We start from the raw sequence: 14,472 nt of genomic DNA, 5'->3' as shown, positions 1-14,472 counted from the left end.
TTCTATGAAGTAAAGAAGTGATTGTCAGAACGAACCCAGAGGAGGAAATTATGGAGCAGTGAAATTCACTGTATAAACCTTTTTAAAGTTTCTCTCCAGGCCTCTGATAGCCCAGCTGACCAGTGCTCATTCTTCCTCTGAGTTTGCTTCACTTTTTTCCTCTCTGATTCCCTCTTCAATCCAGCTCCTCTGCTCCTATTACCTGTTCTAAGAAGATCATTTCCGCCAGCTTGTAGTTCTTCTCCAGCATGGCTAGTCGTGCTCGGACCTGATAAAAATCTGTTCCTTCTCCACCCTGTGGGAAAAAAGAAGGTTCTGGTTATTCTGTTGGTGCCCACGAACAATTCTGTCTGTGTAAGTGGAGACAGGAAGGTCAGAGAGATGTGGAGGCTAAAGGCTTAGCAAGCTGAAAAACTTGGGGCTTAGAGGCTTGAGGTTGGCAAACAACTCCAAAATGGCCTGACTTGAAGGTGGCGATGGGGAGGGCAGGGTAGAGGAAATTAGCCATGGCTGGAAAGCTAAGAGTCGTGGGTCTGAGTGCCAAGAGAAATCTCAGCTCAAAAAAGTGAACGAATCAGGAGAATACTTACATATTCCCGAGACACTTGATCTGCAATCTCATTGGTTTCATGGAGGAACCGAGCTTTTGCAACATGTCCCAGAGCAGAAAAGCACCTAAAGTATGGAAGCAATAACAATAACAATATTATTATAGAATCATAATTAATTCATTGGTTTAGCAGATATACGATGAGCATCGTTATATGCCAGGCACTTGTTCTTGCCACTGGGGACACAAAAACAAAGATGAGGGCCTGGCTCTCAGGGAACTTACTTTCTAGTGGAAACAGATAATTAGCAAACAAATAAACAAAGATTAATTGAAATAATGGAAAATGAAACTGAGGGGACTATTTAAGTTGGTTGTCAGAGAAGGCCTGTTCCAGGAGCTGTCATCTGAGCTGAGACCTGAATCCAAGAAAGAGCCCATCATGGCAAGATGGAGGAAAATTACTCCAGGCAGAGGGAGAAGCTAGTATAAAGGGCCCAAGGCAGGAGTGAGCTTGGTGTGCTCAAAGGGACAAAGGATGCCTGTGTGGCTGGAGACTAATGGGCAAGTACCTGATATGAGAAGGAAGCGGGGTCAAAGCTTGTGGGGCCTTAGGAGTTTGTGTTTTATACAAAGCACAAGCAAGAAAATGATCTAACTTATGTTTTAAAAAAATTCCCATAGCTGCTATGGTTCTAAGGATTGTAGGGGTCTAAGTAGCAGTTTCTAATTAATTAAGAGACTAATTAAGAGGTTTTTGCACCACTGTATGCAGGAGATGGTGGTGGTCTGTTCTAGGGTGGAGACAGTAGGGTTGAACAACTAAGAGATTTGGGGTACGCTATAAAGACCCTGGCTTACTGTCCCTATGACTTGAAGTGAGTCTAGCTGTGGGGGGATGGGATAAAAGGGACCAAGGATGAATCTTTGCCAAAGCCACACAGCTGACGTTTAATGAGCATTTCTGGTCTGTGCCCTTTGCACAGATCCTTTCATTGAGTCTCCCCTATCACTGCCACTCTGCCACTCTTCTTTACCATACTGCAAGGTGAATACTGTTATTATCCTCATTTCATAGAGAAAATGGAGAAGCCAAGGCTTGAGAAGGTTAAGTTAATCTCTCTAAAGTTACACAGTTGGTAAATGGAATCAAGATTTGAAACAGGAGAGTCTGGAGTCCCATGTTTTTCCTGTAAATTACACTCCTATAGCATTATTGGAATATACACATCAACACATAGATTGTAGGGTAGGAGCATTAAACACTTGGAAGCAGCACCTAGTTACAAGGTGGGGGAGTGAAAACAATAAAAGACATACTCTTATAGGAAGTCAGATAAAAACAAATATCATACAACATCGCTTATATTTGGAATCTAGAAAACGGTAGAGATGAACTTATTTGCAAAGCAGAAATAGTCTCAGTTGCAGAGAACAAACTTATGGTTGCCAAAGGAAGAAGAGGGGATGGGATGAAGTGGGAGATTGGGATTGACATATATACACTACGAATGTATCTAATCAAACAGATAACTAACGAGAGCCCACTGTACAGCCCAGGGAACTCTACTCCATGTTCTGTGGTGACCTATATGGGGAGGAAATCTATAAAAAGGGGATATATGTATATGTGTATGAATGCCTGATTCACTTTGTTGTTCAGCAAGAAATTAACACAACACTGTAAAGCAACTATAGACCAATAAAAATTTTAAAAAATAAATAAAAGCCATACTCTCATACTCTAGGATGGGAGGATGTTTGGAATAACTGCACTGTGGAAGGGTTCCATGACATCTGTTGGCATGGGAAGGCAAGAGGTGCCCCAACCCTGGGGAGGAGCAGCCCACAGGGAAGACACTGTGCGGCCATCTCTCCCTCCGAGCTGCCTGGCACCTGGGTTCCACAGCCCGGCTCACCTCTCAGCAATGTGTAGCTGCTTTGCTTCCAGTGACAGCTTACTCAAGGTTTTCCACATTGCTTCTGTTTCTGGGGTCATTTCCAGAGTTTCCAAGAAGGCTGTGGCCCTGCAGAGGGAAGGAAGCAAAGCACAAGGAATGAGTCCAAGGTCAGGAAGACACTAAGGAATATTGGTGATGGGGCAGCAAGAGGATGGGGGAGGCAATTATTTGCCTTTTTTGTCTAATCTCCCAGGACCACCAGGTCCTTTTCAGACATGGTTGGTTTTGCTGTCTACCTCAGGCAGGTCCTCAGACCCAGACTTCCCTACCACCGTGCTGGTTATCAGCCTCATGTCTCACCGGGTGTAGTTGCCGTCATCAATGGCTGTTCCAAACTCAATAAGGCCCTCATCCAGGGTGTAGGCAACTGTAGTCACACCTTCGGTCACCATCACCTCCGTCTTTCCCCCACCTCGCTCCAGACCTACAACATCACCCTGTAAAAATTCAGTCCCCCCACCCCACCAGAATTCCAGGTGAGTGTTGACACAGGCTCAACTGCAGAAAAGACCCACCCTCATCCAACCCTACTGCTCACACTCTGAGGGAATGACAATACTCTGTTTTTCTGACACTTCCCTCAAGCATATAAAAATTCCCCATCTGTGGGGTTAAAGTACATCCTTGGGTTAAAGTACACCATAGCTATGATAGCACTAGTGGCTAGGGATAAGTTGACAAAGTGTGGCATCCACTTCTGCTGCCAGCAGTACCATGACTTGGTATTCATTTAGCTGGAGAACCTTGGTAAAGGTTCTCCAGCTAAAATTCAACTTGAACTTGGAACATCCTTTTTAATGTATTGCTGAGTTCAACTGAAGAAATCACTAGGAAAGCTTCCTGCTCCCTCTCCCACCCTTCCCCTCCACAAAAAGAAAGAAAGGTCAGTAAGTTAAAACCAAAAGAAAAAAAAAAGAGAGCAGGAAAAAAATGGAAGGTGAGCAGATGGGAAAACTATAGTTGCCCTAAGGCAAACACAGTATTAGGAGAGTAAACCTTGGGTCCTTCAGCAGAATGGGGAGGTCAAATCTGAGGATTTCTCATTAAACGTGGATCCTCTATTCAGTAAAGGAAACCAAAGGAGTATATAGATCATTAACATGCCTGATTCCTGCATAAGCAAATACAGATCATCCCTGGAGGAAAGCACGTCCAACTAAGGCCCTCAGGATTCCAAAAGATGACATTCAACGTAACATGAGCTCACAATTAAAAACTAGCAAAATACCACTTAACAAACCACTAGCAGGGAGTAAACAATAACTACAGACAAGTTTCAGACCTCCAGAGATCTAGGATACAAAAAATAACAGGAAAAAAGACAGTTATGGAATATAAAATAATTATGTATGAAACATTAGAGACCCAAAAGATGAAATATTAAGACAGGAACAAGAGACTATCAAAAAATAGTCAGGCAGGTTGGAGAAAGAACCAAGTAAAGCCTTTAATTTTTGAAGTGGAAAAACAATACAATAGATGGTTTAAATAGTAGATTAGACAATGATGAAAGTGAACCGATGAACTGAAAGATGTATTTTAAGAAATTATCCAGAATGGGAGGCGAGTTTGGGGGAGAATGGATACTTATATATGTATGGCTTTGCTATACACCTGAAACAATCACAACATTGTTCATCCAATATAAATCCAATATGAAGTAAAAAGTTTTTTTAAAAAAGAAATTATCCAGAATTTACCACGGAGCTAAAAAAAATTTAGCATGAAAAGGCACAGAAGACAGGACAAGAAATCTAACTAACATATGCCTAATTAGAGTTTTGATGGAGAGACTAGAGAATATGAGAGAAGAAGCAATGTTTAAATAGATTATGGTTGAGAAATTTCCAAGACTGATGGAAATATACTTACAAATATAGGAAGCACAATATACACCAAGCAAGATAAATAAAAAGAAGTTTATATCCAGACATATTGTAGTGAAATTTCAACACATCCAAAAAAAAAAAAAAAAGAGATTAAAAAAGAAAGATTTTTAAAGCAACCAGAGAGAAAAGACAGACCACCTATATAGAAGCGGCTATTTAGTAAACCTGCCAGAACAAAAGAGGTCAATCAATGGGAAAACATTTGTAAAAGGCTAAGAAAAATTAACTGTCAATCTAGAATTGGGTAGTGAGCCCAAGTATCTTTCAATAGCAAAGCTCTAAGTAAAAATAGTTTCAGATGATCAAAACCTGAGCATTTTATCATCAAAAGACTTTAAAGAATCTTCTAAATGTTACACTTCAAGAAGAGGAAGAAAAATAACTCCTGAGGGAAGATCAGCAGGTTAAAGGGAAAGGTGAATGGGGAAACTGGCACTATGATGGTAAGTCTAACCAAATTCTGTCTGTGTAAAACAGTAATGTCTAGCTTTGCGGATGACAGAAAGGAACAGAATACTAGACAACAGGGTCTTCCCTGGTGGTCCAGTGGCTAAGACTCCACATTCCCAATGCAGAGTGCCTGGTTTGATCCCTGGTCAGGGAACTAGATCCCACATGCCGTAACTAATAGTTCATACGCTGCAACTAAAAGATGCTGCAGCTAAGACCTGGCGCAGCCAAATAAGTAAATAAAATAAATATTACAAAGAACGACAACACTAAACAACAATGGCAAAGGGGAGGGAATCAAAGTTAAAGCCTTGTATGGTCCTTGTCTGCAGTGCAGTGGAGGGTGGGTGGATGCTGCTTAAATTCAGACTTTGTTCATTTAAATACATAGTGAACTTTTAAGGGTAATTACTATAGAAACAGGATATTTAATCTTCAAACCAAAAAAAGGTATTTACAAAAGGACAAGCTCCCACCCCCACAATCAAACCTTAATCAGTCTAAAATGAAGCAAAAAAGGAGGGGAAAAAAAAGAGATTGAGAAAAGAATAAAAAGAAAGCATCAAGTGCTCTATATACACCCGTGGCAGTCATCCTAGCCTAGCACACGGGCCTCTTTTCTGTTTCCATAGGCTCCTCCCAGATTTGGGATATTACTGTGTGTATGAGGTTGTCATGGGGTAGGACAGAGGGTGTGATCAGCAGTCTGAAAAAAACAGAACTCTGAATGGCCTGTAACAGAGCATCAGCACATAAGGAGGTGTGATACGGAATTCCTCCTCGACTGGGGATCTTCCAGTCTAAGGGAACTCCACAATTCGACTTGGTGAATTCCCACTATAATAGGGACCAGTACTCTGAGGGTCTAATATAATGTCAGAAATCTGAACAAGGATGGCTCTGGGGCCCAGACCACTGTGGGAAGCAGTCTAAGTGTCACCTGCCAACTCCATCAGAGAGGTTATGGGTGGCAGGCAGAGAAACCAAGCAGCCTTCCCAGTTTCCTTGGGTTCCGATTAATCAGCCCGACACTATGTGTGAGGTGCCCTGACGTGGACATACCCTGATAGACGACGTGGTGACCCTCTCGGGTGCCTCAATGTTGTACCACACACACAAGTTGTTTCGGTTCTGAGCCACCAGCACATCACTTCCTGGGACCCACTGCACGTAGGAGCAGAAGTTGAGGATCATCGTCTTAGAGCAGCTTTCAATATCGTATAGATGCAACTGGAGGAGGAAGAAGTAGATACACAATTAAGAAAAGATGTGGGTGTCTTCCCATCTGGACCATTTCCTAATGGGGAAATGTGGTGAGCTAGCCCACTAGTCAGGTACATGTTGAATTTCAAAGCTTACTGAACTTCGACCATAAACCCTTCAAGTTCATGCTCACTTGGTATATTCTGACACTGGCCAGATAAGAGATGACCAAAAGAGCAAAGGGCTATACCCTAGGAATTTAAGTTAGGTGAAGGTCAGACTTTCATTCCTAGAATAACTCTGGGCCAGAGTTATCAGTCTGGATTGCAAAAATAAGGTCATGAGACAAATTAAATGGCCTGGAAATATGTGATGTGGCTTTTACATCACAGTGAAAATGAAATAAAAAATCACCAGGTAGTCCCCGAGGTCGAACTCACTGGCGATACCACACTGAGATCAGAATCAATAAAGGGCTGGGGGAGACTGTCCTCAAGTCAGCGTCAGTGCTAAGTGTGGCGGAAGAGCACTGGAGCAGTAGGTGTGGTAAAGGTCAGCTGGGCGGTGAGGAAGAGGAATGCAGGGGTGAGGGTGGTTCATGAAGTCACAGATTTGTGAATAGTAAGAGACACACCAACTCCCAAATTCCCCTCGTGATTTTGGTGCCTGCATGATACAATCTCTCAGGGTAAAATGGGATGCGTGGTGATATTAGATTTAGAAAATGTTGATCCTTCTGTGCTGTTCATTATGCTTATGGCATAGCCCCAAGAAATCATGTCCCATTCTGCCTCCCACTTCCCCTGGTGGCAGCTAGTACCACATCCTTTACGGACCAGTCAGTGGTTAAGGCCTTAGTAACCCTTCTCACACGAAGTTTCCGGTCCCTGAAGAGAAGCTTGTGCCCAGTCTCATTAAGTTCCAGCCAATCCACACGGCTCTCATGGCTGATGGTACCAATGTTGTAGCCGCCAATCAGGTCCACTAGAGAGTAAAGGAAACAGGGTGAAAAAGACAGATTCCACATAATTACGTACAAAGCATGAGGTGGCTTATGAAAGTTTGGTTTTAAGAATGTTGCATTAGTCTAGAGCACATCACTCAGGAGTACAAATGGTCAGTATAATATAGTTTTGCTAAGTTGTTTCAGATGCCGTGTTTCTTCTAAATTTACAGAGATTTCATTTAACTCCAGAGTTAAGTTAGAAGATCCAGATCCACCAAGAAATCTGATTCCTCTCTGGGACTCTGGGACTCGTCTCATAGCAGATCAGAACTATGGCTTCTGTTACTCATGATAAGCCCCAGTTACAGCAAGCCTACCAATGAGAGAAAGCTGATGAACGAAATGACCTCAGTGATCACAGGTGCTCCAAGGAGTTACCTGTACACCTGCGTGTACAGGTGACATAAAAACACAGAGGGTCCATCAGTGTTGAAGGTGCACAGACACAATAGGAGGAACCTCTGACTAAAGTTAGGTGGGTCAGTGTAGAGGATAAATATTAGCTGGGTCTGAATTTTGTAGATAACATTAAGAAACAATCATGTTTAGAACAGACCACTCAGGGTTGGCTAGGATGCTTTCAGGGAGTCTCCTGAAAAAAGCCCATTCACAGCTCTTATATATTATCTTATACATTGTGATCCACACAGTCAAAGGCTTTGGCATAATCAATAAAGCAGAAATAGATGCTTTTCTGGAACTCTCTTGCTTTTTTGATGATCCAGCGGATGATGGCAATTTGATCTCTGGTTCCTCTGCCTTTTCTAAAACCAGCTTGAACATCTGGAACTTCACGGTTCACGTATTGCTGAAGCCTGGCTTGGAGAATTTTAAGCATCACTTTACTAGCATGTGAGATGAGTGCAATTGTGTGGTAGTTTGAGCATTCTTTGGCACTGCCTTTCTTTGAGATTGGAATGAAAACTGACCTTTTCCAGTCCTGTGGCCACTGCTGAGTTTTCCAAATTTGCTGGCATATTGAGTGCAACACTTTCACAGCATCATTTCTGCTTTATTGACTATGCCAAAGCCTTTGACTGTGTGGATCACAATAAATTGTGGACAATTCTGAAAGAGATGGGAATACTGGACCACCTGACCTGCCTCTTGAGAAACCTGTATGCAGGTCAGGAAGCAACAGTTAGAACTGGACATGGAACAACAGACTGGTTCCAAATAGAAAAAGGAGCACGTCAAGGCTGTATATTGTCACCCTGCTTATTTAACTTATATGCAGAGTACATCATGAGAAACACTGGGCTGGAAGAAGCATGAGCTGGAATCAAGATTGCTGGGAGAAATATCAATAACTTCAGATATGCAGATGACACCACCCTTATGGCAGCAAGTGAAGAGGAACTAAAGAGCCTCTTGATGAAAGTCAAAGTGGAGAGTGAAAAAGTTGCCTTAAAACTCAACATTCAGAAAACTAACATCATGGCATCTGGTCCCATCACTTCATGGGAAGTAGATGCGGAAACAGTGGCAACAGTGGCTGATTTTAATTTTCTGGGCTCCAAAATCACTGCAGATGGTGACTGCAGCCATGAAATTAAAAGACGCTTCCTCCTTGGAAGGAAAGTTATGACCAACCTAGATAGCACATTAAAAAGCAGAGACATTACTTTGTCAACGAACGTCCATCTAGTCAAGGCTATGGTTTTTCCAGTGGTCATGTATGGATGTGAGAGTTGGACTATAAAGAAAGCTGAGCACTGAAGAATTGATGCTTTTGAACTGTGGTGTTGGAGAAGACTTGAGGGTCCCTTGGACTGCAAGGAGATCCAACCAGTCCATCCTACAGGAGATCAGTCCTGGGTGTTCATTGGAAGGACTGATGTTGAAGCTGAAACTCCAATACTTTGGCCACCTGATGTGAAGAGCTGACTCATTTGACAAGACCATAATGCTGGGAAAGACTGAGGGCAGGAGGAGAAGGGGATGACAGAGGAGAAGATGGTTGGATGGCATCACTGACTCAATGGACGTGGGTTTGGGTGGACTCTGGGAGTTGGTGATGGACAGGGAGGCCTGGTGTGCTGTGATTCATGGGGTCGCAAAAGTCAGACACAACTGAGCGACTGAACCGAACTGAACTGAACTGATATATTGTCAATTCTGGAGAAAGCACTGGCAACCCACTCCAGTGTTCTTGTCTGGAGAATCCCAGGGACTGGGGAGCCTGGTGGGCTGCCGTCTATGGCGTTGCACAGAGTCGGAAATGACTGAAGCGACTTAGCAGCAGCAGCAGCATACATTGTCAATTATCTTATACATTATCAATGAGCAATGTGCTTGCTTTTGTTATATATGCTTAAGATCAGATTGCCAACATCCACTGGATCATCGAAAAAGCAAGAGAGTTCCAGAAAAACATCTATTTCTGCTTTATTGACTATGCCAAAGCCTTTGACTGTGTGGATCAGAATAAACTGTGGACAATTCTGAAAGAGATGGGAATACCAGACCACCTGACCTGCCTCTTGAGAAACCTGTATGCAGGTCAGGAAGCACCAGTTAGAACTGGACATGGAACAACAGACTGGTTCCAACAGGAAAAGGAGTACGTCAAGGCTGTATATGGTCACCCTGCTTATTTAACTTATATGCAGAGTACATCATGAGAAACGCTGGACTGGGAGAAACACGAGCTGGAATCAAGATCGCCGGGAGAAATATCAATAACCTCAGATATGCAGATGACACCACCCTTATGGCAGAAAGTGAAGAGGAACTAAAAAGCCTCTTGATGAAAGTGAAAGAGGAGAGTGAAAAAGTTGGCTTAAAACTCAACATTCAGAAAATGAAGATCATGGCATCTGGTCCCATCACTTCATGGGAAATAGATGGGGAAACAATGGAAACAGTGTCAGACTTTATTTTTCTGGGCTCCAAAATCACTGCAGATGGTGACTGCAGCCATGAAATTAAAAGACCCTTACTCCTCGGAAGGAAAGTTATGACCAACCTAGATAGCATATTCAAAAGCAGAGACATTACTTTGCCAACAAAGGTCTGCCTAGTCAAGGCTATGGTTTTTCCAGTGGTCATGTATGGATGCGAGAGTTGGACTGTGAAGAAAGCTGAGCGCCGAAGAATTGATGCTTCTGAACTGTGGTGTTGGAGAAGACTCTTGAGAGTCCCTTGGACTGCAAGGAGATCCAACCAGTCCATTCTGAAGGAGATCAGCCCTGGGATTTCTTTGGAAGGAATGATGCTAAAGCTGAAACTCCAGTACTTTGGCCACCTCATGTGAAGAGCTGACTCACTGGAAAAGACTCTGATGCTGGGAAGGATTGGGGGCAGGAGGAGAAGGGGACGACACAGGATGAGATGGCTGGATGGCATCACGGACTTGATGGACGTGAGTTTGAGTGAACTCCGGGAGTTGGTGATGGACAGGGAGGCCTGGCATGCTGCGATTATTGGGGTCACAAAGAGTCGGACACGACTGAGCGACTGAACTGAACTGAACTGAACTGACTGAAGCTAAAAACCAAATGCCAGCTGATATCCACAACTGGGACGACCAACTTAAAAATGAATTTTTCTTTAATTCAAAAGCAAAATCAGTAAATCCATGTTTTAACGCCTCAATTATAAGTACAATTAGAAAGTGCTAAAGCTGTGGGGACCCTATTTCTATGAGAACCCTGAAATTACATACAAAATTATGTGTGTAGATATTTTTCTGGGAAAGGATTTATGCTTTTAATTAGACACTCAAAGGGGTTGGTGACCCAAAAAAGTTAAGAGATAAACTCTGTCAGTGTACACTGAAGATGAGACCTACAGAGTGAGGTGACTTGTCCAAAGTCATATGGCTCACTACTGCTATTAGAACTTAGGCCAGTGGACTGTGTTATTATTTGCATTATACTTATATTTCTGAGCTCAGAAACCTCATATGAAATATAAAACTCTAGAAATGTAAAAATATCTTAAGGACAGACCCATATGTATATGGAAACTTGATTTATGAGAGATGACATAATGTATTACTGGGTGAAGAATGGATTTTCAATAAATAGTTACACATATGGAAAAATAAAATTAGATTTCTACTTATATTATGCACAAAAATAAATTCCAGGTAAAAGGCAAAAATTTTAAGTGCCAAAATATAGGAGGGAGTAGAAAAGGATTTCCTAAATAAGACCTCAAAACCTACAAACTATTTATTAAAAAGTGATACACAACACTGTAAATCAACTATACTTCAATTTTTAAAAAGTGATGAAATGAACTACATTAAACTTAAAAATGTCTAAACACTAAGAGATGCTGAAAAGGAGAGAAAAGACAAGCCACAGGCGGAGACAAAATAACTGCAGCGCAAATAACCATCAAAGTCTATACCTGCACACACACAGAACTCCTTCAAGTAAACAAGAAAGAAAGTGAAAGTCACTCAGTCATGTCAGACTCTTTGCGACCCCATGGACTATACAGTCCATGGAATTATCCAGGCCAGAATACTGGAGTGGGTACCCTTTCCCTTCTCCAGGGGATCTTCCCAACCCAGTGATTGAACCCAGGTCTCCCGCATCTCGGGTGGATTCTGTACCAGCTGAGCCACAAGGGAAGCCCAAACAAGAAAAAGACAATCTAATTTTAAAAAGAGGCAATGGATATAAACTGGCAACTCACGGAAGAAGAAATCCAAAATGCCAATAAACAAATGAACAAAAAATTAATACAATGAAATATATTTTCATATATTGAACACATCAAATTGAGCCAATTATGAAGTCAGGCAATTTCAAGCATTGGAGAGGATGTGGAACTGTAACTGCTGGTGGGACTGTAAACTGGTACAACCTCTTCAGAGAGCAATTTGGAAATATTTAGTGAAATTGAGGATGTACCTCTTTTATGATTCAGCAATTCCATGCTGGGTGTAAACCTTAGAGAACTGAAATACTGCAATAGGGAAAAACCAACAACTTAAATGTCCACCAATAAAAGAAGAGAGAAAAGATCCAAGGAAAATATAATGGAACGTTAAGGATCTGACAGAATTTGGTATGGGTATAGAGCTCTTCCCTGTCACTAACTCATGTCTGACCCTTCTGTTACCCCATGGACTGTAGCCTGTCAGGCTCCTCTGTCCATGGGATTTTCCAAGCAAGAATACTGGAGTGGGTTGCCATTTCCTTCTCCAGGGAATCTTCCCAGCACAGGATTGAACCGCTGTCTCCTATGTCTCCTGCATTGCAGGCAGATTCTTTACCCACTCAGCCATCAGGGAAGCCCATGGGTATACAAGTAATAATAATAAGAAAAGCACTTAGACTACTGTTTGGTATATAGTAAGTATGTAACAAATGTTAGCTATTCATATAATATTATGGGTATACAAGTAATAATAATAATATTATTATCAATAGCTAACATTTATTACGCACTTATCATATACTAGGCACTAGTCTAAGTGCTTTTCATACGAAGTAGGTGCTATTTTTATCCCCACTTTGTAGATGAGGAAATTGAGATACAGAAAGGATAAGTAACTTACCTGAAGATCACACAGGTAGTAAGTAGACAAGTGGGGAGGTTTGACTCCAGAGCTCTGCTGTTAACAACTACACTACCTGGATATGTTATTCTCTAATAAGCTTTTTAGAGAATATCATGCTATTCTTTATACTTTTTCCCTGTGCTTGAAACATTTCATGATACAAAATTAACTATTAATATATAAGTATGATTTATAAATGTGAACACTTGTGATATGTATATACAATGTGTCATCACTACTTATTAATGACAAACTATACAGAAAGTAAGTCCCCTTCCTAAGGGGACTTACCAGTTCTAAGAATCTGTGATCCTATGAAGTCTAAACAGGAAAATTCTTAAATTTTCTAATGGTTCTTCTCTACAATTCACAATTTCCCAGCCCTAAGATAAATGCCTACAGAACATGAATAATTATATGGGCAGGCCTATACACACCAAGGTATCTATATCTAGACTTCTAGACACAGACACACACGTGAATTTAAGCATTTCACATATCCACTGTAAGAATGCAGATGCACATTTACCTGCTGTCTCTGAGAGTCTTGGATTCTCCACTGCATACAATCCTGTGATATGGAAGTGCTTTATAAACATCAATTTTGTTATTATAATTATGAGGGAGTCTTACTCACCTATAGCAATAGTCTTGATATCAACAAGATAAGCCAATTTCTTATCATCCTCCATTCCTCGCTGACGCCTCTCATTAATACGGACACTGAAACATGAAAGGTCAGGTAAGGCAAAACGGGCTTAGGTAGCTAGGATGTTTAACAATAGCTCTGAAACAAGACATGGGATGAAGGTTTTAGATTAACTCGAGGATACAGGAGTTAGAAGTCAAAAAGGAAATCTTTTGGGTTTCAAAAATTTAGAGAACTAGGTGGGGTTACCTGATGAGATGGGGGTTCATGAATTCAGTACGTACAGAACCCAGGGTATCATTACTCCCATATTCCACAAGGGTGAGCTCTCCAGCATTGAAGATCATGCACACCTGGGAATGAATGGGATTATTATATGGTGGAAAGATTGCATGAAGAAAGAGACAGTCGAGGGAGGTACATTGCGAGTTTACAGCAAAGTCCACTTTTCTCTTTATTCTGTTCCTCTATTTCACCTTCCCATTTTATCTGCTGTTTCCTCAACCCCTTACCACTTGCCATCCTTGACACAGAAGCTAAAAGAAGGTTTATGGTGAATCAAGCTCTACTCACATTTTCATTTTCAAAGAAATACTTCTCATTGCCACCAGATCCCTGCCAAGCTACCTGTTAAGGGGGAAGAAGACATAAGGAACCTGTGGATAACCACCCGAGGCAATGCTGCAAGAACAGCAGGGTGGGACACAGAGAGATTGATCTGGGGAGGTCTGACATTGCACAAGAGAGATGCTATGTCAGATTCTGCTTGGACCCTGTGCTTCTGGGAGAAGGTGTTAAAAAAAAAGTCCAACAGCAGTGATTCATATTCCAGGATTCTAAACCTGGATCTCACTCCCTGAAACCAGGTCCCCAACACAGGAATGTTAGAGCATCCCATGGAGACCTTCCCCAGGGACCCTGCCTCATCTGGGCAACACCTCAGGATGCCCCATTCCCCACCTCTCCATGTTTGGTTCCTACCTCACTAAGGCGATTTGTGGTCAGGTCCCCTAGCAGCAGTGTGTCTGACGTGTGGGCCACCAGGTAGCGTTCCTTTCCCAGGATTTTCACTTCTTCCACCTCGTAGCCATAGTGTGACTTGAGTACCACTCGGGTCCCCGATGAGAGGTTCTTCACAATCACCTTGGTAAAAGAGGAGTCTCAGTTCCCCCAGTCCCAAAGTGGGGGGAATGGGCTGTGTCCTTTGCCTACCGCCACAGTGCTAAGCAAAAGCACATCTTGT

At 42.1% G+C, this 14,472-nt stretch overlaps 1 protein-coding gene across 1 annotated transcript in view; it reads right to left on the bottom strand.

Moving 5' to 3' along the window:
* Positions 1-14,472, bottom strand: part of IFT172 (intraflagellar transport 172) — a 37,663-nt gene that overhangs the window by 14,921 nt on the left and 8,270 nt on the right. Inside the window, exons 11-20 of the mRNA XM_061432959.1 lie at positions 14,211-14,372; positions 13,803-13,856; positions 13,479-13,582; positions 13,218-13,303; positions 6,925-7,037; positions 5,913-6,080; positions 2,812-2,948; positions 2,470-2,577; positions 591-675; positions 203-295 (exon numbers count right to left, since the gene is read on the bottom strand). Coding sequence (XP_061288943.1) covers positions 203-295; positions 591-675; positions 2,470-2,577; positions 2,812-2,948; positions 5,913-6,080; positions 6,925-7,037; positions 13,218-13,303; positions 13,479-13,582; positions 13,803-13,856; positions 14,211-14,372 — 1,110 coding nt within the window. The remainder of the gene's footprint in view (positions 1-202; positions 296-590; positions 676-2,469; positions 2,578-2,811; positions 2,949-5,912; positions 6,081-6,924; positions 7,038-13,217; positions 13,304-13,478; positions 13,583-13,802; positions 13,857-14,210; positions 14,373-14,472) is intronic.

This window comes from Bos javanicus, chromosome 11, assembly GCF_032452875.1.
Source record: "Bos javanicus breed banteng chromosome 11, ARS-OSU_banteng_1.0, whole genome shotgun sequence".
NCBI classification, from domain to species: domain Eukaryota; kingdom Metazoa; phylum Chordata; class Mammalia; order Artiodactyla; family Bovidae; genus Bos; species Bos javanicus.
This window is presented reverse-complemented; position numbering and strand designations above follow the sequence as displayed.